At 39.3% G+C, this 27589-nt stretch overlaps 1 protein-coding gene across 2 annotated transcripts in view; it reads left to right on the top strand.

The window, feature by feature from the left end:
• LOC126256298 (choline transporter-like protein 4) overlaps positions 1–26615 on the top strand; it is a 260157-nt gene extending 233542 nt beyond the window's left edge. For both annotated transcript variants that reach the window (XM_049955468.1, XM_049955469.1), the window contains exons 11-12: positions 6286–6493; positions 26267–26615. In XM_049955468.1, coding sequence (XP_049811425.1) covers positions 6286–6493; positions 26267–26367 — 309 coding nt within the window. In that variant the 3' untranslated portion in view covers positions 26368–26615. The remainder of the gene's footprint in view (positions 1–6285; positions 6494–26266) is intronic.
• Positions 26616–27589: the final 974 nt, after the last annotated feature.

The following is a 27589-nucleotide window of genomic DNA, read 5'->3' as shown; positions in this document are numbered from 1 at the left end:
AACAACAGGGACAAATATGTGGCTGTATTATCATTACTGACAAGCCACAAATTGTTTCACAACATTTCAGGCCGTTTCCTTCCCACATTTTCTTGCAGGTGTCACCACATGTCCCAATAGTACCACTGATTAACATATTGTCCCTCTGGCACGAATTCATGATGAAGTAGTCCTTCTAAGTGAAAGGAAACTTTCAGCATGGCTTTGATATTTGACCTGACCTGATGAGCTTTTTTTGATTTTGGAGAACTTTTCCTGACCCTTTGTGAAGTCTGAACCTTGGTCTCCACATCATAACCACAGACCCACATCTCATCACCAGGTACGATTCTCTTAAAGAATATCTCATTCTCATTTGCATGATCCAAAAGCTCTTCACAGATTGTGAGGTGAAGGTCATTCTAGTTCTGACTCATGAGCCATGGAATGAACTTGGTGGCAACATGGTGCATCCCAAGATGCTGTGTTAGAATTTCATGACATGATCCAACTGAAATATTACATTCTCTGCAATCTGTCACACAATCAGTCTTCAATTGGTGCACACAATTTAGTTGATGTTCTTGACATGAATGTCGTCAGTAGATGTCGAAGGTCATGGTGAACAAGGGTCATCTTTAACTTCTGCCCAGCTATTTTTAGCTGTGTGAACCATTTGCAACACCAAGTACATCTTAGACTTCCTGCATCATTTCATGTGTCTCTATAAAGGTTTTCTTGAGTTTCATGCAAAATTAAATGCAGATGCATTGCTCCTCTAACTCTGCCATTACAAAATTTGCAAACTATGTAACATAACATTCTACTCAATACAGCACTGAACAGTTACTAACAGACTTACAACAATGAAACTTGTGGCAGTTTCACATTAAACACAGGCGTGTGCAGGAATGCCAACCACATTTGGTTCCTACACACCAGTGGTGTAAAAATTATGAATGTTCCAGAAATTTTTGAACAGGCCTCATATAATTGGACATCATAATACAATGAAAATATATACCCCAAATATATAGACACATAGAACATAACTATAATGGTGTTTATAAGATGACAGGACAGATGGCTGGCTGTGTCCATGCTGAAGGAACCATCCAAAAATTTCTTTAAATAAATTGGAAAAATTGCCAAAAAACCAAAATGAGGATAGTGTGAATATGATGTCAATACCTTAAAAACTATGCTGCCCTATTCACCTGATCCCTCTTGCACACAATAATTTGTAGTATAAAAAGAATTGTACTGCTTCCTCACATCTTCCAAAGATTTCGCTAAACCTAATTGCAAATTTGGTAATGATCACAAACAACCACCACTTCCAACAAGCAGTAGGCAACTTACAGTGATGCACTGCAGTCCTCTGGGTTAGAGCCAAGTCTAGGGTCTAAACCAAATCTCAGACAGTTCTATGACAATGCTGGTTGCAAATTTTTCCAACACTGTCAGATGGAGAACTGTAAGGCTCCCCTGAATACATCTGGAGTGCACTACACAAAGAATTTGATTACTCAACTAGCAGAGTGTGTGTGGCATGTACATAGTGTTTTCTTAAGGTTAGAGGAACCCCTCCTAATGGCCAATGATGAAATGCCTGCTGAGATCAAATACAGATCAGCCACATTACTCTTAGATGAGAACTTTCAGCCTTGCAGACCAGAAAAATAAAATGTTAATATGTCATTAGTAAACTGCAGTATCATCTGTGGTGAGATCTCAGAGATAGTCTCAGTTATTAAAGGTAGTAATACCCACATAGTACCAGTATTAGGAACAGTAAGTTGGCTGAAACCAGCAGTGAACAACAGCAAAATACTAAATTCAGATTGTAAGTTGTATTGCAAGGATGGCCTGCGTGCCAGTGATGGTGTCATACATTCATTGTTATAATGAACTCTATAGTGTCTGGTGACTTTATTACAGAATTTCAAATGTGAAGTAGTCTTGGTAAATGTAAGCATCAAATTTGGGCAAAACATGGCAGTCAGGTACATTTATAGACCATGGGCATTAGGGGCAGTACTGAGAGAGGACTTCAGAGACAGCTTGAAGAATATCAAGAGTAAGTTTCCTGATCATGCAATTGTAACGAGGAGAGACTTCAACTTGCTAGCTTGCTTTAGAATGGGACAGCCATGCAATTGAAACTGATGCCAGAGAAAGGGATTTGAGTTAATGTTCTGAATGTTTTGTCTAAAACTTACTTCAGGCAGTTAAGAGAAGAATTTACCTGTTGAGTGCAATGTCCCAGCCGTCCCTATTGATAGACCCAAACTTTTTGAATCAATTAATGTCATGGGGAGAATCAATGCTAATAAGGCTGAAAGCATCACTTACTATGGTTGTTATAAGAAATGATTAAAAAGGAAATAAAATACTTTTGGTTAGAACAAGTTACAGAATACAAATTGCTTAATATCTAAGCAGTCAACATCAAATGTTCAAGATGTGGAGCACAAATGTGTAAAACTCAAAAGCCTTGTATAAAATGCCATGGATAAGTATGTGCTGAGCATAGTTTAGAAGGATGGAAAGAGCGATCATGGTACAATAGCCATGTTAGAAAGTTTCTGTCATAGTAAACGGAGCTTCATCTCTGATTTAAGCCAAATCCAAGCTCAGTAGATGATCAAAAGCTGAATGAAGCCAAAATGAATATGAGAGTGTGGCATGAAGCATTCACTGAATTTGAAAGTAAAAGGAGGAATGGTTTCAGTAAATGAGCTTAAAAATGATTTATTTAGAGAGTCAGGATGAATTTTGCACCTAGGGAGATACAACATAGTTGGATTAGTGGAAACGCAAAAAAAAACAAAAAAAACAAAAAACAAAAAAAATACTAGCAATGAATTACAGGGTGGTTACAATTAACCTTCCATTATGTTAGACAATGTAGATGGAAAACTATTTATCATATTGATACCAAACTTTATAGGAATGATGTTCAGAATGTGTGCTGCAGGAATTGCATTGTTGGGAGTATTAGTGTCGTGACTTGCTGTTGGGTGCCAGTACTGGTAAGACAACGTAGGGTTGAAATGCAAGCATCAATGTGTATTACATGTTGCCCTTTGTATAAAAAAAAAGGTTGCCTTTGGACTACTAGGGCCCACCATCTGACAAGTTTTGTCACCATCCAAGTTTTGTGTGGGCCCTAGTGCTCCAGTCAGTCCATTTAGCCAAGACCAGTGGACCCCATCATGCAGCTCACATGCTATGCAGCTGAGGCAGCGGGTTCCATTGCCCATGCAGCACCATGTGGAGGTGGGGCCTTGTGGAGAGCTTTTGTCCTCTTTCTTCGTGTAAATGACGGCTGTATTACACTTATAAAAAACTATTATGTATCATACTGGAAATAGCAAACTATAAAAGAATTTTCTATTTAAGAAGAGCAGTAAAAAGGGATAGGTTAGATTGAGTAGTAGAGGTCCCTTTTCACCTGCATTGACCAGGGACTAGGTCTCGGAATTTGATCTCGAGCTCGACACCCCTGTTCAGTGCCTCCCAAGGTTACTTAACTAAGATATGTTGATATGATAGTCTACTTAATTCTAGGTTAGTGTTTTACAGGTTTACCATGATACCTGGTACAATAACTGGTCACATTAAGTCATAGGTTCTACATCATGTCTGCATACTGTATGATAAAGGATTACAAACAGCTGCTACTCACAGTAAGGATGATAAATTTAGTTGCAGAAAGACACATCAAAACGTAAGATTTTGGGCAAAGCCTCTATCAGAAAAGAAAAAACACACACACATTCACACAAGCAAGCACATCTCAGACACACATGACCGCTATCTCTGGTTGCTCAGGCCAGAGTGAAACTGAAACATCTCGAATGGGAGCAACAATCCATAGTGGAGAGGGGAAGGGGGGGATGGATAGCAGGGTATAGGTGGGGGAAGAGGAAACAGAGCTGCTTGGTGAAGCATGATGAGACCAGAGGTGGCAGACAAGGATGCCTGGTACATCATTGGGAGGGCTGTGGGGAAGGGAGAGAGAGAGAAAAAGGGGAGTGGAAATGAGAGGAGAAGAGAAATGGAAAGGATCGGAGGGTGCATTGGCAGAGAGAAATGCACAGTGATGGTGAGGGGATATGAGTTGAGTGGAGGTTATGGGACAGAAGGGGCAGAAACTATTGGGTGGAGGGTGTGGGGATAAATCATCATACTCTGAAAAGAGAGACGTTCTACCCAAGATCCTTCCCACCCCTCCAAAAGTTGCCTTCATTCACTCACCCAACCCCCACATCATCCTAATCCATCCTTATTCCACTCTCGGTCATTGTCATATGGTCACTCATTTTTCATGGGAGGCCATCTCAAGTAGTGAAAGTTTCATTGTTTCATTGCATATTAGAATACCAGAAAATAAGAAATGGCAAAGAGATAGGAAGCAGGAAGTGGTGATCCTAATATAAAAAAGCTGAACAATGACAAGATTTGAATAGGTGCTGGTAGAAGGGTATGCAACAAGTCGTACAAGAAAGTAATCACAGAGATGGGTTGTGTGGTTAGGAAATTGCTTGTGAAGAATAATGTGATCTGACAGAGATATTCTGAAAGTTGGGAGAGTGAGAAAAATCTTCTGTGATTAGTGTGTGTGGGGGGGGAGGGGGGGGGGGAGTATTGTGAGTATGGTAGGCCTCAGTTTGGTACATAATTTCTAATAATGATATCTTATTGAAGGACTTAAGTATTTTTCCCCTTAAAAAAAGATCAATGTGTAAACTATTTGCAGCAAATCATTTATATACTTGTGGAGCAAGTGAGTTGGTAGTAAATGTGGCAAAGTATTGTTTTTGATGCATAAACCTGAGCCATGGACATCCATTACAGTTTTGAATAAATTTTTGATGTACTTAGTGGGTCCTTCATTAAGGGCAAGAACAGGAATATATCTTGTAAAGCACCATATTGTATCTTGTGTCTTTCACAGTTCAGTTTTTCTGCTCTGGTACAGACTGTTAATATGATCCTCTATTTTCTGTAATTAAATTAAAAATCCATCAGTGCAAAAAGTAAACTCATTAACGCCTTGATTTAGCTTCCATCCATAAAGAAATTTTATGATGCTCATAACCAATGGCCTGGGAAGGGCACATAAAGTACTAAATTGAAATGTTTCCTGTGGTGCTCTGTGAGAATGTAATTTGTGACATCATGGATGGCTTTCTTCACAGAGAATCATGTTTATATATGCGAAACTGAGACCTTCCCGCAGGTGTGATGAATTACAATTATCTATACTTCTGCTGCATTCAGGGAGATGACACTTGTAGCAAGTTATGGGAAAAGATAAGGTCACAGGTAGTAAACCAAGTAGTGCCATCTTCCATATGTAGTGCTACAGAGAAAATCAGACTTACCTTTACCTCTTTTTCACAGCATTAAAACTTACTCAAAAGAGGCAATCAACTCTAAGACAATCAAACTAAACTTCATTCCAAGTAGGAGTCATCAGTAGTGCTTCATATTAATCAGGAATTGCATCACCTGTTCTGATACAAAATGTAATATGATGAAGGATCAACATTTAGTGGAGTCACTGTCACTACTATTACAATTTTTTTTTTGTTCACAGTGATTTGCAAGAGGCATTATTTGTCCAAAGCATTTTGATTTGTGCTAAGTCTAGGGACATATAAGATAAAGAGAAACACAACAGAGAGTATCTGAAAATCACTTCTAGGATTTCTATTCTTCTAGCAAAAAATCTTGTTCAACTCTGCTTTCTCTTCATGGTACGTGCATCAGCACCATGATCACAATTTTCCAACTCGTATTTCCCAAGTGAGTGTAGCAGTGTACTCCTTTTCAAATATTGCTTTCCCCATTCATGAGATTACTATACCTTTTCCATTCCAGATGTAGTGCTTTTTTGAGAGTTGCCTTGGTCCCTGTCATCACAGGGAAGCACAGCAAAGGTACATTAACATATGTATAAATTTTTTGATTATCCATTTAATATAATGAGTATTTTGTTGCCATGATAACTTCAAATGCACTCCACATTTGTCCTTAATGATGTCTTAGTTCTGCATAAGTTATTACTGAGGATACAGAAACCTTCACTTCTGCTAGCAGCAGTTTTATGATATTTATAGGCTGATGTTTAAAGAATGGAATGTGGTAAGGACTGGTAATTTAAATGTTTTGTTATGAATATTCATGTCCAACTCCTGCCAAAAATAACTTTAATTGCACATCTTTTCTGTGATCTGTAGCTTTTATGCACAACGGTATCTAGATGTCTGATTACATGAAATCTCATTGTTACAGGTTACTGATTTCCTACTGTTCTTGGGAAAACTGGCAGTAACAGCTGGAATGTTGGCACTATCATTTTACGTTTTTGTTGACCGAAGGCAAGATTCTGATGAATACAACCTCGTACCTGTTTTTCTTGTTGGCGTAGGCACATATTTCATAGCACATGTGTGTTTTGGAGTTTACAGTATGGCTGTTGACACATTATTCCTTTGCTTTCGTAAGTATTCTTATTTGCTTTTATCCATGAAGATGTTTAGTTTAAAATTTATGAATTAAATAGGGTCATCTACTTACTGTTTTAACTGCATTTGTTACACTATGATATGTGACAGAAAAGTATACTGAGTATGAGTATTGTGGTGTTTTCTGTGCTTGAGGTCAATAAAAAATTATATTCTGAGGCCCCATTCAATGGATTTCATTTATAACAAATGATTAATTAAACTACAAAGTGTACAACTTCACTTCTGCCATTTTTTCCCCAACATTTGAGGCTGTAATGAAACAAATTGGTTACACATGTATCATTCAAACTATTTTCCATTGCTGGCCACTACTTTCTCCCATCTTTCAGGCAGTGTATGAATCTCGCATGAATCGATCCAATTTGTGAATTCTTCATGAGATTGGAAGTGTTAGTCAGCCAGTCCATGCGCCATTGATCTAAACAGGTGATAGTCAGAGGTAGCAATGTCTGGAGAATATGGCGGGTGGACTTCCCATTTTAACGTTTCCAAGTATGTTTTGACCTCTTTTGCAACGTGGGGTCGAGCGTTGTCGTGCTGCAAAATCAATTTATCGTGCCTCTCGCTGTATTTTAGCCGTTTGTCTTTTAAAGCTCTGCTCAAATCCAGTAATTGTGTTTGATAACAAGCACCTGTGATTGTTTCACTTCGTTTTAACACCTCATAGTACATAATGTCAAGCTGGTCCCATCAAATGCAGAGCATAATCTTGGAGCTGTGAATATTCAGTTTGGCTGTCGATGTGGAAGCATGGCCGGGATATCCCCATGATTTTTTGCTTTTATGGTTATCATAATGAACCCATTTTTTGTCCCCAGTCACAATGCAATGCAGAAATCCCTTCTGTTTTTGCCTCTCACACAAACGCTGTTCAACGTCTCTTGGTTTCAGCTCACACGGGTCCCAAGTTCCTTCTTTCTGAATCATGCCCATAGCCTTGAGACATTTTGAAATGGCTTACTGTGTCACTCCCATTAATCATGCCAATTCTTCTTGAGTTTGACGTGAGTCTTCAACTCAGCAATGTCTCCAATTCTGTATCTTCGAAAACATTCTCTCTTCCACCACTATGCTGGCCTACGACATTAAAATACGTTAAAATCACCGTTCTTGAAGCGTTGAAACCACTCACCACACGTTTTTTCAATAATAGTGTCCTTACCATACACACTTGAGAGCATTCGATGAATCTCAGCCACAGTTATCTTCATATTGAAACAAAAGAGTAACACCTCCTGCAAATGATGAGAATTAGGCTCGTAAACTGACATTTTCGATCAACAACAACATTATGTTGCAGAGACAAATCGACTAATGTTTGAATGAGGTTATGTTGACTGAGGTCCAAGCTAACTCCCTGACATATGCGATCTGTTTCTTTCGACCGCCACTTACCATTGTCGCCACCTATCGGCATATGTCGGAAGCAAAGTTGTACACCTTGTAGCTGCAGTCCATTCCAAGAATACGTTCCCAAGGTTCACCTGAGCTATGCACTATGTTTGACACACCAACTAATAAATCAAAATAAGTCATCATATAATTATATTTATTACTAACATAGTGTACAATACAAATCACAGTAACATTAGCCGCTGGCCATGTTTTCCCTTTGTTGCCAACCTGCTTTTTGAAGTCATTGACAAAAATAATCTATTGGAGGTCTTGGTGACTGCTTAAAAATAACCTTACTCTGAACCACCTTTTGGTGACTCCAAAAAATCTGTATAAAAACATTGCTCTCCCCATCAGTTTAAAGGATGTGAGATGACAAAAATGAAATATAAATATGTATGTTCCTAAATCCTAGAAGTAATCTGCCTGAGAGCTAACGTTACTTTAATTTATATTAGTTTTAAATCAGAATAGTTTTTCCCATGTTATTAAATTACTTTTAATTTCTATGAATGTGGTAGCAACCACATTTGAGTTAACTTTTCTTCCCACAAGCTGATCTTCCATTTTAGCAAAAATAAATAAGTAAATGTAATTTTTATTGAATTTAAGATGATTGTGAATGGACGTGTAAAATGCTTCAACCTAAAGGAATTTTTCCACCAATTCCAAAACTGCCCTTACATTTTCTGCACCTATAATATTTCTGATGTTATGGAGAACTTAATATTGTAATTAATATTTTATGCATTTGGGTTGCAATTGGACTGGTTGGTGGAGAAAGGAACTAGGTTACCTTTTCTTACTTTTCAGGAGAGACAAGAAACAGTCTTATTGTTAAACTATTTGACAAATTGCACTGAAATTTTTGACATTTGTTGCATGCTTATCATACATACCGGCTGTAAAAATAATTTTCATTTGTTCTAAGAAGTATCTTCTGAAAAAAAAATTCGAAATTTAGTGTTGTGACTCATTCAAAGCGCCGCCGCGCAATTACGCGTGTCCTCTACGTGCGGCGCTCTCTGCCAGCCATGCAGCAGCTGCGCCACCTAAGCGGCCAGCCGAGCAGTGGCCGCTAGACTGGGACTCAGTGCTCATTTGAATGCTAACGTGTACACATGTCTTGCTTGTCAACTTACTCTGTGACTTATATGTGTTGTGTCGTTCTGAAAAATATTTGTTAAACTTGACGTTATAACAATTGGCGACGAGGTAGTGGATTTTTCCTTTTCACCGTTGACCCACAGGTTTCCATGGCTACTGTCTAGCAACTATTGCAAAATCTCCTTGAACAGCAAACGCTTCTAACAGCGGCAATTCGCAATTTCGTCTCGGCGTCAAATGCGGGGGTTTTTCTCGTTGTTGGCTGTACCTCCTTTTCCTCCTTACGACGAGACGGCGGAAGACTGGTCTGATTACGAAAAATGTCTTCGACAGCACTTCTTGGCATTTCATGTCACGGAAGAACAACCATGTAAGTCTTTGTTCCTTTCCTGCATTTCACCTCAAATGTATCGGTTGTTGTCGCAATTGGCTCCTTTGAAGGATCCTGCATCTTTGTCCTTAGCTGAAATGTGCTCACTTCTGTCTGTCTATTTTTAAAAGCAAACGCATGTGGTAGCCTCTCATGTTGCCTTTTATCGTTGTCAAAAACAGCCACATCAATCGTATCGCGCTTGGGTTGCTGAACTTCACGGCCTCAGTCGAAAGTGTCAATTTGTTACTGACGTTCACAAAGAATCCTATGCCGATTCCATGGTACGGGATGCTATTATCCGGTCGGCGCTTGACAAAGAAGTTCAGCAACGTGCCCTTCGGTTGGCGAATCCGACTATAGATGAAGTTCTCTCCATTGCGCAGTCTTTTGAAATTTCTCGCGCCTCTGGGGCGCAAATAGAGCTGTGGGGTGATGTCAGGGAAATACAACCTCTGTGCGCTGTTGACGACGCGTGCGGCGCGTCCCCGCCGGCCGACGTGGCCGCAGTGCGCTCCCACGCGCAGCCTCAGCCTAGCCGTAAACAACCTGCTAAGAAACTGCAGCAAAACCCCCGGCAACTTCCTTCATGTCCGCGGTGTTTTACGAAACATTCACACGAGGATTGTCCCCAACGTTGGGCTGTGTGTCACAATTGCAAAAAGAAAGGTCATGTGTCTTCCGTTTGCAAATCCGACCGCATACATGATGTTCATGAACATGACACTGATTCTGATTCTGTGTTGTCTGTCAATTGCACTTCTTCCCTTTCAGGGAAGTTATTCCTCACTGTCCAAATTCTTGGTCAAGATGTTCGCATGCAAGTGGATACCGGTTCTGCTGCCACTATAATTAATTCTCAAACGTATCTTCAGTTGGGTTCTCCACTCCTGTCACCTGTCCCTCGGCAATTACGGACATACAATAAACAGAAGATTTCTCTCTTGGGACAGTTTAATGCTGAGGTATCTTACAAATCCATCATTCGCACTGTTCCCATATTTGTGGTCGACCAGAGCAACGCAGAAAATCTTTTTGGTTTCGATGCCTTTTGCGTTTTTGGGTTCTCCATAGATGACTCTGTCAATATTGTCTCTGTTGCTATTCCTTATGCTCAACTGGATTCCTTGTCGACGACATTTTCGTCCCTTTTCTCTCCTGGGTTAGACCGTGCAAATGACTTTGAAGCTCATATCATGCTCAAACCCACTGCTCGGCCTAAGTTTTTTCGGGCTCGGCCCATTCCTGTGGCCCTTCGTGATCGGGTAAAACGGGAGTTGGATCATCTCATCACTTCAGGGGTCTTGCTTCCTGTCACTTCCAGTGAGTGGTCCTCTCCTGTCGTTGTCGTTGCTAAGCCAAATGGTGATATTCGTCTCTGTGGCGATTTCAAAGCCACTGTAAATGCTCAGTGCCTCATCGACACTTACCCTATGCCCCGTCCTGAAGAACTGTTCACTAAACTTGCTGGAGGCCAGCATTTTTCTAAAATTAACCTGTCAGAAGCTTATCATCAACTTCCTCTCGACACTGCTTCCCGGCAGGTTCTGGTCCTTAACTCGCCTTTCGGCCTCTATCAATACCAACGCTTGCCATTCGGGGTTGCTAGCGCCCCTGCTCTCTTTCAGCGTTTCTTGGAACAATTATTGCTCCCTGTCCCTGGGTGTATAAATTACATGGACGACATTGTTGTCACTAGCTCCACCGCTGAAGAACATCTACAAAATCTCCGCACACTTTTTCATGTCTTACAGACTGCCGGTCTTAAGTGTAATCTTCAGAAATCACAATTTTTTCAGGCATCTATCACGTACTTGGGGTTTCAACTCTCTCGGGAGGGTATTCGTCTGCTTCAGCAAACTGTCGCTGCAATCGATGCCCTTCCTCGCCCTACATCTATTAAGCAACTGCAGGCCTTCTTGGGGAAAATACCATATTATCACAAGTTTTTTACCATCTGCGGCTTTGGTGGCTCAGCCGTTGCATCGCCTATTGCATAAAAACGTGCCTTTTCACTGGTCCGTGTCATGCGATGCGGCTTTCCAGAAATTGAAGACTATGCTGAAACAGGCCCCATGCCTGGCTACTTATCGACCTGGCCAACATCTTGTTCTTGCCACAAATGCCTCTCAATATGGTTTGGTGCAGTCCTTGCACACCGTTTTTCTGATGGTTCGGAACAACCCATTGCTTATGCCTCCAAAACGCTCACGGATGGCCAACAAAAGTATTCTCAAATTGAAAAAGAAGCTTTGGTCATTATTTATGCTCTTCATAAGTTTGGTGTTTTTCTCTATGGCTCAAAATTTCATCTTGTTACGGATCACAAACCATTTGTTTCCTTGTTTCATCCATCAACGTCACTTCCCGAAAAGGCTGCACACCACCTCCGGCGTTGGGCTCTTTACTTGTCTTTTTTCAATTATGAGATTCATTTCCGGCCAACGGCTCAACATGCAAATGCTGATGCTCTGTCTCGCCTTCCCATGGGTCCTGATCAGGCATTCGATAGGGACAAACTTTTGTGTTTCCACCTGGATATTGCTGAGCAGCGGGTTGTAGACGGGTTCCCCATCACTGGGGACAGGCTGGCGGCTGCTACGAGTTCTGACCCTACCCTGTCCCGGGTTTTACGCTGTATTCAGAACGGTTGGCCAGACCACCCGTCCGCTAAGACTTCTGATCCGTTGTGGAACTACTACGCATTGCGCTACTGCCTCACGGCTAGGTATGGTGTTATCCTCCTCTCCACTGACAATGCTTCGCCACGTGTCGTGGTACCTGCGTCTTTGCGTGCTTCAGTCTTGCACCTCCTTCACCAAGGGCACTGGGGTGTGTCTCGCACAAAATCTCAGGCGTGCCGTCACGTGTACTGGCCTGGCATCGACTTTGAAATAGCACACATGGCCCTTGTGCGTCACAGGCCGCTGCCCCGAAGTCATCTTTGTCACCGTGGCCTTCGCCTGAGAAGCCCTGGGAGCGCATTCATGCTGACTTTGTGGGACCCTTTTTAGGTACTTATTGGCTCCTCGTAATTGACGCCTACTCTAACTTTCCTTTTATTGTCCGTTGCATGTCGCCTACCACTGCGGCAATCACCAGTGCTCTCAGCTGCATTTTTCATTTGGAAGGCCTCCCCTCTACTCTTGTTGCTGATAATGGTCCACAATTTGCCTCTTCCGAATTTGCGGATTTTTGTGCTCGTCACGGCGTTATGCATGTCACGGCCCTGCTGTTCCATCCACAATCCAACGGTGAGGCTGAACGACTGGTCCGCACGTTTAAGGCTCAGATGCGGAAACTTCTGACTTCTTCTGCTGCTGATGATGCGCTTCTCCAGTTTCTGGCGTCTTACCGTTTCACCCCCATGGGCGACCACAGATATGGCAGGCGGCCAAAATGGAGCCCGGGCCGCATCTTAAGACACCATGGCAGATGCCTGTATGAAATCCAGATGGACACGGATGTTGCAGTGCGTCACTCGGACCAGCTTCGGCCTCGTGTGCCAGCAACGCCTGTTCCGAATGCCGCTACACCACTTTTGGCCCTACCTGACGCTCAGGATCTTGGCATCTCTCAATACTCACAATGCAGCCCTCTCACCGTCATTGCGATGCCAGCACAAGAACGGACACCACCAGGAGACGTGCCCATGCAGGAACCGGATGACCATCCTCTGTCAGAGCAAATCTACTCGCCTCCTCCTCCAACGGACGCCGACACATCGCCCATGTCTCCTGTCATATCAACTGGACTTGCCGCAATGGGCAGATTGGTGCAGGGGGCCCCAGCAGATTTGACCCCTACGTCTCCTATCATCTCGACCCGTTATCATCGGGGACACTTCCGTCCGTACGGGAAGCCTCCTCCTCGAGACTTTACGGCGAGTCAAACAACACCTATGGACACTAGCCATCTCCAGGACACCTCCATCAAGACCAGTGCAACAATTTCAAAGGGGAGAAAAGTGTTGTGACTCGCCGATCATTCAAAGCGCTGCCGCGCAATTACGCGCGTCCTCTACGACCGGCGCTGTCTGCCACCCATGCAGCAGCTGCGCCACCTAAGCGGCCAGCCAAGCAGCGGCCGCTAGACTGGGACTCAGTGCTCATTCGAATGCTAACGTGTACACATGTCTTGCTTGTCAACTTATTCTGTGACTTATATGTGTTGTGTCATTCTGAAAAATATTTGTTAAACTTGACATTATAACATTTAGAACATAGTTTCTTATTCCAGTCAACAAGAGAATTTAGCACTCTTCATGAGTATAACACATTCAAAATTACACATTTCTGGTCTAAAACTCAAAGTTATTGATGAACTAATGAAAGATTATCTTCAACTGAACATGAAAACTACTACTTCATAGAATTCAATGTTCTGGATAGTTCATAATTTATCATATTGTGTTATCACTTATAGTCAGCCGTTTCAATATCTCCTCATAAAAAATCTCAGTGTCTTCTCCATCCATAAACTTAACCAGTTTCCAAATATCTTCAATTTTCTTTTTATTGATCCTAACCTTTTTTTCCATCATGTAGCCTTTGCAACCCAATTTGAAATGAAGCAAGTTTAGTTTTCCCAAATTAAAGGAGTGACTGCCACAGCTGTGTATGAAAGGGTAGTTAGTCATGACTCCCGATTTCATTGCTTCACAACAAAATTCTCTGAAAATTGCCACAGAAAAATTTTGTTTTTGTTGGTTTGTAATGACGAGGCCAACATGAGTCAAAGTCCATTATGTCTTCACTTTCCACCATAATGACTGTAACTTCATGAATACTGTTTGCTTTGATTTCCACATACTGTTTAGGGGTGTTCACTCTGACACATTTCCCTATTTGTCTCTTCAGTATTCCAAACACATGGCCACAAGGAAGAAAAGAGTGACCTTTAGGAAATATGAGTGATTTTTTTTAAATTTTTCACTGTGTCATCCTTACTACAGTATTATTTTTATTTTGACCAAGTGCTCTGTCTGAGAACAGGCATATTTCTGTAACATTCTTTGGTACTTAGTTTTCTATGTAGTGGTACAGGAATGAACAGACCTCATTCGCTATCTTTTTCCGCTTCACCTTCATGATACAAGACACTATGGGATGCCTGGACTTAATATCATAAATGCAGAAACAGTTAACCTACAGCTGACGTAAATACAATGTATCCTGCACTAGGATGTTTGGGGGGAGGCAAGTTTTTCATGAAGTTGAAAGCTAGTGCAACAATGTTTTCGCTGCTCATACATTCTTGCTCAGTTATTTCAATGAATTTATAAAATGTCCTGCTCCACCACTTGTGAATGTCCAATTCAAGTTGTACAGCTCTTTTACTACTGTCAGAGATGTGGACTTTTTAACTTGGACTGAAGTTCCTCCCATTTGCTACATACATCCATTTGGGGATGACCAAAAGGAAAAGTGTAACGTTCACAAAAATGTTTCCTATAGAAGTTGTATTTCACATTTACTTCTGAAGTCATATTTCATATTTACTTCTGGATAATTCATAAGGAACATTTTGTGCACAGTTTTCAGATCCAAGTGGGCATTTCCTTCCCAGCATAGTGAGTTTTTTTGCATGGGAAATATGTGATATGGGTATCTATGAAATTTATTACATTTTCCAAAATTTTGATTATGCATGAATTTGTTCCATGCTTGTCCTTTGGAATTTGACCTTTAACTAGTAACTGACAAATACGAAAAACAGGTTTCTGTAATACAGCATGAAGAGTGAGAAAAGCACGTTTGCAGACATGAACTCTTCTTCCACAGACAATGGCATGGTAAACAAATGAATGTTGATTCTTGATGCTATCAATGTCACTGACAACTTTTACTCATCTCCTTTTCATAATGACCCCTGCCACAATTAACCCTTGTTAACTGTTGTTAACTGACTATTTTTCTCCATATTTAAAAAGTTTGAAAGTATCTCAATGCAATAATCCTCAGTGATACATTGGAAACTTTCCATTCAGCATCTGGAATTTATTAAGTAATCACAAAGCATGTAGCACATGCTATGAAATTTATGTTACACTGAAATTGCTGAATGCGTAAATGTCAGTACTGATGCATTACGTGCAATCAGCACCGATAGGTATTTCAGAAACTGCTCTCCCGCTGTAGTCATTACATGGAAATCCATGAACTCTAGCCTCCTCGATTCTCTTTCTCTTGTACTCACTTTTATTCGTTTCCATTTGGGAGATATTTTGATAGATGGCATTCAATAACTTACAACAAAAATAATCAACAATAACCATAACACATCACAAAGTTGGCGCCAAGTTAGTGTTTTCTTACACTTTCTGCACCTGTGTGCTACAAGCCAATGCCATCAAGTTTGAATGTGGCGTAGTACAAGCTCACTGACAGTACAGTCTGATGGCAGGACATGTCGTGCGCAGTGAAAGGAACTAAGTCACTGACTTGTTTCCTTCCTCCTCAGTATGTAACGAATCGACCTCGTGTTATTCTCACAGGAAGAAGCCAAACATAGTTCGTTTCATGACAGTAAGGTGTGTCTTAGTCTGTTCAATACATTTATGTAAAAAAGCGAAAATCTCCCAAAAGTGACTTAGTTCCTTTCTCCACCAACTGATTTAGTTGTATTTATAAAACAATGACTTTTTGTTCTCCATCATTAGTTGAAAGAACATAACTTTTGAAAATAATCATTTAATTGAATTTCAATATTGCATTGTAACTTCTTTCATTAACACATTACACAATTTTGGAATTTGCCAAATGAGCAGATCCGCCATGAAACCTGTTATCCTGTTACAATGTTTAGTTGTTATAGTTCCTCAGTTTGTAGTATGATAGCAAAATATGTGCAGATGAAGGTAACTCTTTAAAGATTCAAAATATGTATTTCTTACAGGAATCCTAAAATACAGTTTCAGAATCATCATGTGGTATCTATGTAATCCCCAATAAATCAACACGGTTATCCTATTGTTACAAATATGACTTATGAACAAAAAATAGAATTATATAATATCAATTTGGGTTAGGGTCAAACACTCTGTTGCTAAGTGTTGCAATCAACTTTACTTCAATATTTGTGAGACAGAAAGTGAAAAGAAACTTCATGTTGAAAATTTTGGATTTTGAGCTATTGTAATTTTTACATTTTGGATTAAATTCTCAACAATTTGAAATAAATAAACAAATAGATTTCTATCTCCAAATGTCAGTGAGTTACGACCAGTTGAATATTGGTAATGGAAAATAGTTGTTTTGAGATACTATGTTTCAAGGTTTATCATTGTTTAATTTGATATATAGGAAAAACTGTAGCTGAATATGGACTGGGGAAAAGGAATGAGTCCGCAACTCGTGGTCGTGCGGTAGCGTTCTCGCTTCCCACGCCCGGGTTCCCGGGTTCGATTCCCAGCGGGGTCAGGGATTTTCTCTGCCTCGTGATGACTGGGTGTTGTGTGATGTCCTTAGGTTAGTTAGGTTTAAGTAGTTCTAAGTTCTAGGGAACTGATGACCATAGATGTTAAGTCCCATAGTGCTCAGAGCCATTTGAAAAGGAATGAAAGAGGAAGCCACCTGTAGAATTTTGCACAGAGCATAATTTAATCATGGCTAACACTTGGTTTAAGAATCATGAAAGAAGGTTGTATGCATGGAAGAGATGCCAGAAGGGAGGATTGGGTTAAACCTCTCGTTGACATCGAGCTCACTAGAGATGGAGCACAAGCTCGGACTGTGTCAATGATGGGGAAGGAAATTGGCTGTGCCCTTTCAAAGAAACCATTCTGGCATTTGCCTGGAGCAGTTTAGGGGAATCATGGAAAACTTAAATCTGGGTAGCTGGATGTGGTTTGGAACTGTCATCCTCCCGAATGCCAGTCCAGTGTGCTAACCACTGTGTCACCTCGCTCAGTGACACCAGAAGGTTCCAGATTGACTATATAATGGTAAGACAGAGAGTTTGGAACCAGATTTTAAATTGTAAGACATTTCCAGGGCCAGAGGTGGATTCTAACCATAATCTATTGGTTATGAACTGTAGATTAAAACTAAAGAAATTGCAAAAAGATAGAAAATCAAAGTGATGAGACCTATATAAGTTGAAAGAACGAGAGGTTTTTGAGAGTTTCAGAGGGATTATTAGGCAACAATTGACTAGAAGAAGAAGGAGGACTACAGTAGAATATGAATGGGTAGCTTTGAAAGATGAAATAGTGAATCCAGCAGAGGATGAAACAGGTAAAAAGACAGTGAGTAATAGATAACCATAGATAACGCAGAAGGTGAACTTAATTCATGAAAGGAGGAAACATAAAAATGAAGCAAGCAAAAGGGAATACAAACATCTAAAAAGTGCAACTAACAGGAAGTGCAAAATGGCTGAGCAGGACTAGCTAGAGAAGAACTGTAAGGATTTAAAAGCATATTTCACTAGGAGAATGATAGATACTGCCTAAAGGTAAAATTAATGAAGCCTTTGGAGAAAAGAGAAGCAGATGTATGTATGAATATCAAGAGTTCATATGGAAAACCAGTCCTAAGCAAAGAAGGGAAAGCTGAAGGGTGGAAGGAGTATATAGAGGGCCTACACAAGGGAGATGAACTTGAAGGCAGTTTTATAGAAATGAAAGAGGACATAGATGAAGATGAGATGGGAGATATGATATGCAAGAAACTTTACAGAACAGTAAGAGACCTAAGTTGAAACAAGGCTCTGGGAGTAGGTGACATTCTGTCAGAACTACTGACAGCCTTGGGAGAGCGAGCCATGACAAAACTCTTCCATCTGGTGTGCAAGATGAATGAAATAAGTGAAATACCCTGAGGTTCAAGAAGAATCTAATAATTTCAATTCCAAAGAAAACAGGTGATGACATGTGTGAATATTACAGACTCATCAGTTCAGAAAATCATGGTTGCAAAATACTAACACAAATTCTTTACAGGAGAGTGAGAGAACTGGTAGAAGCCTAGGGGAAGATCAGTTCAGATTCTGGAGAAATGTAGCAACACGCAACGCAATACTGACCCTACAACTTCTCTTAGAAGATAGGTTAAGGAAAGGCAAACGTATGTTTATAGCTTTTATAGACTTAGAGAAAGCTTTTGACAGTGTTGTCTGGAATACTCTCTTTCAAATTTTGAAAGTAGTAGGGATAAAATACAGGGAGCAAATGGCTGTTCACAATGTGTACAGTAGCCTGATAGCAGGAAGAGCCTAGGGGTGTGAAAGGGAAGCAGTGGTTCAGAAGGAAGTGAGACAGGGTTGTAGCCTATCACCAATGTTGTTCAATTCGTACATTGAGCAAGCAGCAAAAGAAACAAAAGAAAAATTTGAAGTAGGAATTAAGTTCAGGGAGAATAAATAATAACTTTGAGGTTTGCTGATGACATTGTAATTCTGTCAGAGATTGCAAAGGAGTTGGAAGAGCATTTGAACAGAATGGACAGTGTCTTGAAATCAGAATTAAAATGAACATCAACAAAAGCAAAACAAGGATAATGGAATGTATTGAATTAAATCAGGTGATGTTGAGGGAATTATACAGGGTGTCTGAAAAGTCTTTCCCTGATTACATTACAAACTATCAAAGTTTTTTTTCACACATCAGTAAACTTTCACATGAGCACCCTTGGTAGCACGTAGCACATGTAGGCGATATTCAATTTCCGTCCACACATTAGCCAACATCACTGGAGGGATCGATTCAATGACTGTGGTCATCCGTTGCCGCAGGGTTTCAAGATCTGGTACACGTGTTTGGTAGACCTCGTCTTTGACATAACCCCATAAAAAGAAGTCTAATGGGGTTATGTCAGCAGAGCATGGAGGCCAAACCATTGGCCCATCACGACCAATCCATCGTCCAGGAAAGGTCATATCGAGATAGGCACGGATGTCCAAACCCCAATGAGGCAGTGCACTGTCTTGATGAAACAAGACATCAGGGAGATACTGAAGCAGCTGATCAACAGCATACAGTTGCAACATGTCCAGATACACTGCAGATGTGATGGTAGCCTCTGCGAAGAAGAATGGCCCGATAATTCGATCGTGCAATAGTGCGCACCAAACATTCACCTTTGGACTGCCTCTGGAGCACTCCATGACCTCACCAGGAGGTTGTGAACCCCAAATGCGCACATTATGGCGATTCACTACTCCACTGACAAAATAGGTCGCTTCGTCAGAAAAGGCAATTCGTCTGAGGTAACCATCATCATCCTCAATACGTGATAGCATTTTGACCGCAAAGTCATATCAACATGTACTGTCATTGGGCAACAAGGCCTGAATGATTTGCACTTTGTATGCACGAAACAATAAACGTTTATGTAAAATGTCATGGAGAGAGCTTTTTGGCATCTGTAATTCACATGAGGCCCTGCGCACCGATTTCTTCGGACTTCACAGAAAAGACTGCCTTACAAGTTCCCACCCTGTCTGCTGAGTTTCTTGGTCGACCAGATCTCTGAAGGTCAGCAACTGATCCTGTGTTCTTGAACTTCTCATACCAGCCTTTAATGCTCTTGACATCAGGTGGATTCCTTCCAAATGTTGTCTGGAAGTGTTTCTGCACTGTGGTTGGTGATCGTCTCTCATGGTACCACAGGACGTACTGTGCCTTCTCCTGATTGGTTAACATGGCTTCTTGGGCACTGCACCTCATCCACTACTTACGTACTGCAAACCTAAAACAGAAAAAAAAAAAATTGATAGTTGTAAACAATTCGACACAAGTTTCATATTTGTATCTTACTTCTAGCCTGAGTTATCAATTTATGTAATCAGGGAAAGTCTTTTTGGACACCCTGTATTACAAAATGAGACACTTAAAGTAGTAAGTGAGTTTTGTTATTTGGGAAACAGCATAACTGATGATGGCCAAAGTAGAGAGGATATAAAATGTAGACTTCGTTAACATCAGATATAGAGGTAAGTGCTAGGAAACTTCTTCTGAAGGTATTCATCTGGAATGTAGCCATGTATGGAAGTGAAACATGGATGTTAAACAGTTTAGACAAGAAGAGAACAGAAGTTTTTGAAATGTGATGCCACAAAAGATTGCTGATGATTAGGCGGGTAGATCATATAACTAATTAGGAGGAACTGAATATAATTATGGAGAAAAGAAATTTGAGGCACAACCTAACGAGAAGAAGAGATAGGCTGATAGGACATTTTCTGAAATGTGAAGGGATCACCAATTGAGAATTGGAGGGAAGAGAGTGTTTGCGTAGGGAGAGTAAAAATTGTAGTGGGAGCCCATGAGATGAATACAGTAAGCTCATTCAGAAGGGTGTGAGTTGCAGTAGTTATTTGGAGATGAAGATGCTTGCACAAGATAGAGTAGCATGTAGAGCTGCATCAAACAAATCTTTGGATTGACAACCACAACAACAAGAATAAAATTCTGCTTATCTATGGCCCTTAAAATGTCATTTGTTAAATGGTACAGACTTTTTAAAGTTAACATTACACATTAAGTGTTTAACACTTTCAGACTGAAAGCACAATATAGTGTAAAAAATTTAAAACCAAATAAATTGGTCCTAAATTGATAAAAGTTAGCATACCCTGCACAGATGTTTTTGGTAAACTATTGGTATTTTTATGAAACTTACCAGAAGAATAAAACTGTGTGGCAGACTGGGACTCAAACTCAGCACCTGTGGTTTTGCACAGGCAAGTGCTCTATCGACTAAGCTACCCAAGCGTGACTCACAACCTGTCCTCACAGTTTTACATCTGCCAGTGCCTCACCTCCTACCTTCCAGACTCCACAGAAGCACACTTTGAAACTTGCAAGACTAGCACTCCTGGAAGAAAGGATATTGCAGAGACATGGCTTGGCCACAGCCTGGAGGATGTTTCCAGAACGAAATTTTTACTCTGCAGTGGAGTGTCCACTGATATAAAACTTTCTCCCAGGAGTGCTAGTCTTGTAAGTTTTGCAGGAGAGCTTTTGTGAAATTAGGAAGGTAGGAGATGAGGTACTGGCTGAAGTAAGGCTGTGAGGATGAATCATGAGTCATGCTTGGATGGCGCAGTTGGTAAAGCACTTTCCTGCAATAAGCAAAGATCCTGAGTTCAAGTCTCGGTCTGTCACATAGTTTTTAATCTGCCAGAAAGTTTCATATCAGCACACTCTCTGCAGCAGAGTGAAAATTTCACAATAGTATTTTTATTCCCTGTTATGGTATCTCTTGGACTGTATTTTGATTTTGAAGCCATTAATGGGCCCAAAACCACATTACAGGGATCCCATATTTTATTGTGCCCAAAGATTTGTCTTTTTATTACTAAAATACTTGTGTTTTAAGGGGCTCAAGATCTTTTAAAACACAGTGTTTTTGCCTCTTCTTTTTTGCTTCTAAAATACCTGGCTAGTCACATTTTTCCCGGGATATTCATGCTCACTGACTTAGGATCTGATTCAGGTTATAGGTCTACTTCAGGACACAGAATGTCTTTGTAATATGTCCTGATCTTTTTAAAAACATAATCTTTCATTGTCTTGTCATCCCTGCTAAAATGACTGCATCAGGAAACACAACAGGTCCAATTTTATTGGGAAATATGTGGTGCACAAATTCATTTTGAGTAATGTCCTTTTTGTAACATACACTACCTTTGTAGTTAATGATGAATTCAAAGTGGACATATTTAGTTATGTGAGGTACTTTGTTAGCATTACTGTTCTTCAAGATATTGAACCAATCATACATATTCACAGCAACTTCACCTTTTTCATTTCTAGCAGCAAGAGCGTAGTTAACATGTTGTACGAGGTGTGGCTAGAAAAAAACCGGACTAGTACTGGTGAAACAATAAAGTCGCGTGGCCTGTCACGTGACTCTCGCTCCGCCTACTGCTCGAGTTTCATCTGCCTCCTGCACTCAGTCTGCCCGTGGCGTCTGTTTTAAGTAGTTGATGTTTTGTCTGTGCGTCGTAAAATGTTGAGTGTACAGAAAGAACAGCGTGTTAACATCAAATTTTGTTTCAAACTAGGAAAATCTGCAAGTGAAACGTTTTTAATGTTACAACAAGTGTACGGCGATGATTGTTTATCGCGAACACAAGTGTTTGAGTGGTTTAAACGATTTAAAGATGGCCGCGAAGACACCAGTGATGACACTCGCACTGGCAGACCATTGTCAGCAAAAACTGATGCAAACATTGAAAAAATCGGTGAACTTGTTCGACAAGATCACCATTTAACAATCAGAGCAGTGTCTGAGTTAACAGGAGTTGACAAGGAAAGTGTCGAACAAGTTTACCGATTTTTTCAATGTTTGCATCAGTTTTTGCTGACAATGGTCTGCCAGTGCGAGTGTCATCACTGGTGTCTTCGTGGCCATCTTTAAATCGTTTAAACCTCTCAAACACTTGTGTTCGCGATAAACAATCATCGCCGTACACTTGTTGTAACATTACAAACGTTTCACTTGCAGATTTTCCTAGTCTGAAACAAAATTTTATGTTAACACGCTGTTCTTTCTGTACACTCAACATTTTCCGACGCACAGACAAAACGTCAACTACTTAAAACAGACGCCACGGGCAGACTGAGTGCAGGAGGCAGATGAAACTCGAGCAGTAGGCGGAGCGAGAGTCACGTGACAGGTCACGCGACTTTCAGCCTTATTGCATTCGTTTAATTGTTTCACCAGTACTAGTCCGGTTTTTTTCTAGCCTCACCTCGTATGTGTAGGTTTTCCTTGCTACAGTAACATAACTGTCAGCTGGCATTTTATGCCTGCCAACTGCAAACTGGTAACATCTGTACATATTTATATCTCATGGAGAAAAGTATCACTTGTCTTGTTCGGCATCATTGTATTCACAAAATGTTCTTCTTTTATAAAAACCACTCTGAGCTCCTTAAAATGACACGAGGTCCATTTCCAGATGACGTACATCAGTTGCTTTTAATGATATTATTGATTCCTGTCGGATCCAAATAACTTTCAAATCAGTATGAGTGTGTATACAATGGAGTAAATTAGTACACCACACAAAAAAATGAAAACAGATATTTTATATATTATCAGACATTTTTGCTTGTACTGACAAGTTCACCTCCTCAACATGAGATCCTTTTTCACTTTCTGTCTTACAATTGATAATTGACTATGAAATTATATCACAGTGTGCAGTGTAGTGTAACTGGTAAAATTATAAAGATTTGTTTTATGTATTTCTTTTATCAGAACATGTAAGAAAACTGAAACAGTGTTTTTTGTACTGTTCCATCATTATTGTCTTTTATGTTTCCACTACCAAGTGCTACACAAATCATATTGTATTAAAGAAGTTAAAACATACAAAGAATGATTTCACACATACAGTGATAAGTTTTCATCTTTAAAGAAGAAAGAAGTCCTATCTTAGCTTGAGTTTTTGCAAAATGACAGTAAAACCAACTCAAGCATATTTAAATATTCATTTTCTAACTGCTTCTGCAAGTCACACTATGAAACACAGTTTCCCCCTGCTCACCTATCAAGTTGCATAGCATACAGGAAACAGTTATCAAAGATAATCATGAAGATCAGCACAAGTTCCTAGCCAAACATTAAAAATAGTATGTTATAGAACAATATACACCATTGTTCATGCTGGGACTGAACTAGGGGTGTGCCACTGATGTACTTTCAAAAGAATATTGGTGCTACTGGACAGGACAGTAAGTCTTATACATGGGATGGGTCATAGAGAATCATGTTGTGAAGAGTTTGTGTGGCACAGATACTTAACTATATATGCTACGGACATTTTTAAATTAGTTACATTCTTTATTAATTAACCAGTGGAAGTTATCGACAGCAGTGATGTAAATCACAACACCAGGAGAAAATATTGCAGTTCTGGGACAACAAAATTAAAAATGACAGTTTGAAATTTGTGTATCAACAGATCACTCATGTGATTTGGTTTAACAAACTACCAGATTGCTCTAAGTACTTGTAAGGGGGATGATTTTAACAACAACAAAAATAATAATAATAATAATAATAATAAAATAAAATCATTGGTGAAGACTCCATTACAGAACAGTTACTGAAAAAATTATCTATACTTGCTTTCTGAGAATGTTTGGAAAAGAAGAAAGGATCACAGAACAGTGGAAAATAGGATTAACCCATCTGCTACATAAAAACGTCAGTAACTGCAGAAGAGTGTCACTTTTGCCAGGAAAATACAAAATATTACTAAAAATTCTCCTTAATAGAGTTGAAGAAACTTTAAACAAAAGGGAAGATCTTGCACAGAACAGATTTTTAATTTAAAATCAATAATTTTCTACAGAATGTTAACATATAGTAGTATCATTTATTGATTTCAAGAAATCATTTGACTCCAAAGACAAAGGAACGCTAGATAAAATTGTTAGAGATTTGGTGTTAAAGCAAAACTAACAAACATAATCCATTAAGCTTCAACAAAAATGATATGGGAGAAGTATAACAATCATTTAAAACAAAAACTTGTGTTAGACAAGGGGACGACTTGTCACCTTCACAGTTCGATTGTATTTTAGAAAAAACTGTAAGGATCTGTGATTTGGAGATAAAAAATACCAAATTTACGCAATAATTGTGGGAAGAAAATCAAACACAATTAAGGTAAACTGCAGCTTTTGAAGATGATTTTACTGTCAGTAAATCCAAAAGAAGCAGTTACTCCAATAAATCTGTAAAAAACAGCTGGTCTCAATCTTTAAACTAGTGGAAAAAAACAACCATGACAAATATAAAAACCACCAAAATACATAGAATAACAAATAGAGAACATAGAGTGAGTTAGTAAATTTAAATATTTTGCAGGACCATCCAACAAAATGGACTAGAAAAATTATGCAACAAACACAGGAGTTAATAAAATGGAAATAGCATATGATTTGACCGAAAGTATCTACAACAAGAAATGTATATGTGGAAAAACAAAACTCAAATCACTACACCACAGTGGTGTGACCAAAGTGTTCATATGCTTGACAATGAACTATAAGCTGAACAGAACAGGGGTACTTGAACGATGGATTATTACAAAAATAATTAGTGTAATAAAAACTACAGATAGTTGGAAAATGAGAATTAATGAGGAGGAGATCTATGAATGTATAGAGAAAATGTCAAAAGTAATGGCAAAGTGAGGATTAATTTTCTTTGGACATCTTTACTGAATGAATAAGAAAAGGCTGACAGGACAAATATTCCTGTATTTCTGGAAAAAGCAGTAGCATGGATTACAGAACTGAGAAAATATCTAGAAAGAAACATCAAAGAATTGGAAATAACAATACAAAATGTTTTTAAGATTAAAATACTAATTTTAGAATGCTTTCAAATAGGAAGAAATGAGAAATTGAATACAATGTGGACAGAAAAAAGGAAAAGATAATGTTACTGCCATGCCTCGTACTCTCCCATAACTCTGCTTTCTATTCCCTCCATCACTATAGTACTCCAGTTTCTCCTGGCAATTAGATTTAGATCACCTTTCATGTACCAAGTTACCCATTCCCTGCTCTTATACACTCTGTCTCTCTTCATCTTCTGCTCGTGACATTGGCATGTATACCTTACCTGTTGTTGGTATTGGTTTGCTCTTGATATTGAAGACAACAGCACTATCAGTGAATTGTTTATAGAAACTCACTATTTGCCCTGCCACCCTGTTCATAAGGAATCCTGCTCCTGTTTTACCAATTTCTGCTGCTGTTGATATTACCCTTGTTTTTCTGACCAGAAATTCTTATCTTCTTTTCATTTTTTACTTAACTGACCCTACTGCATTTGTTAGACACTTAGCCTTGAATTATGATTTAGCTATCAGCTCATTTAATATTTTCATTTATTGCTTTCAGTGGAAGACCTTGAACGCAATGATGGCTCTCCTCAGAAACCGTATTTCATGTCTAAGAAATTACTGTCTATTTTGGGGAAGAAAAATAAAAAGAATAAATAGAGTTAAGATGCACAAAATATTCTATAAAGTGAAATGTTACTGTTTTGTAAATATGGATTTTAACTGAATCAGTAATTATTAGTTTCATAAACTAATTTTTACTGGTTAAAAGTGATGTATCTACCTGAAAATTCTGTAGACTAAAAAAATATATCTGTATTGACAAACAAATAAAGACTGCAAGATTTTTATGTAACATTTTTCCTATTGTAACAGCCTAGTATTTAAATAAATAACACTTAAGTTCATACTCATTGTTTTGTATACAATCAAAATCAATCCAATAAAATTACGACTAGAAGCTTTGAAGAATTACAACCAACCATAAGCTAAATTCCATTGTGCTACCATGATGTAGGCTGCTCACCTCTCAACAACCTTAACTGCATCCTGGATGGGAAATGTATTCAGCTGAACATTCTCACAGGTTTCAATATGGTCTTTTGAAATTTGAGCCTCTACTTCAGCTGAAATCACCCCTCGTTAGCTGTGACTAGGCTGAATTGCCTCTGTTCCAGTCCTTTTACCAAAGACAATACCTTGGTGATGTTAGAGGTTAAAGCAAATTTACAGTCTATCACTGGAATCCCCTTCCACAAGATGAAAGAAAATTGACCTTAGAGCCAGTCAAGCTAGGACACAAGGTCCCTGAGTTGAGATGGCAGGGTGTTTTGACAAAATCTTTTTTATTTGTAAAATATGCAACTACATCAGCACTTGGTCACAATGATTAAGGAAAATACCATCCACCAACACACAGCTTACAATACTCTTAGTGTTCAGTTAATCCTTTAAATTAAAAATTAAAATTTACGTTCCAAATTTAAAATGAAAAACAATTAAAATAGGCAATATAAAAAAATTGAGCATCTTGCAGAATTACATTACTGCTTGATCTACGTTTTCAAGAACAACTTCAGAAAATTTTAAAATTTAGTATTGAACAGAGCAAGCACACTGAAATACAAATACAAGCATAAACAGAATAAGGCCAGCAAAATGAAACTATAAGAATTAAGCCTCTTGCAGAATTACATTAGGTTTTCAAGAATGATTTCTGAAAATTTAAAATTAAGTGTTGACAGAGCAAGCACACAAAAAGCTAAATGTCAAAGCTTAATTTTCAACCTTTGACAACTATGGCTGAGCTCACACAGTATTCTTGACAAACAGTAACAGCGTAACTACTGGATTTACATTTGAAAGTAGCAGGGCAGTAGCA

This window comes from Schistocerca nitens, chromosome 1 (genome assembly GCF_023898315.1).
Source record: "Schistocerca nitens isolate TAMUIC-IGC-003100 chromosome 1, iqSchNite1.1, whole genome shotgun sequence".
NCBI lineage: Eukaryota > Metazoa > Arthropoda > Insecta > Orthoptera > Acrididae > Schistocerca > Schistocerca nitens.
The sequence above is the reverse complement of the archived record's forward strand: the minus strand, read 5'-3'. Positions and strand labels throughout refer to the sequence as shown.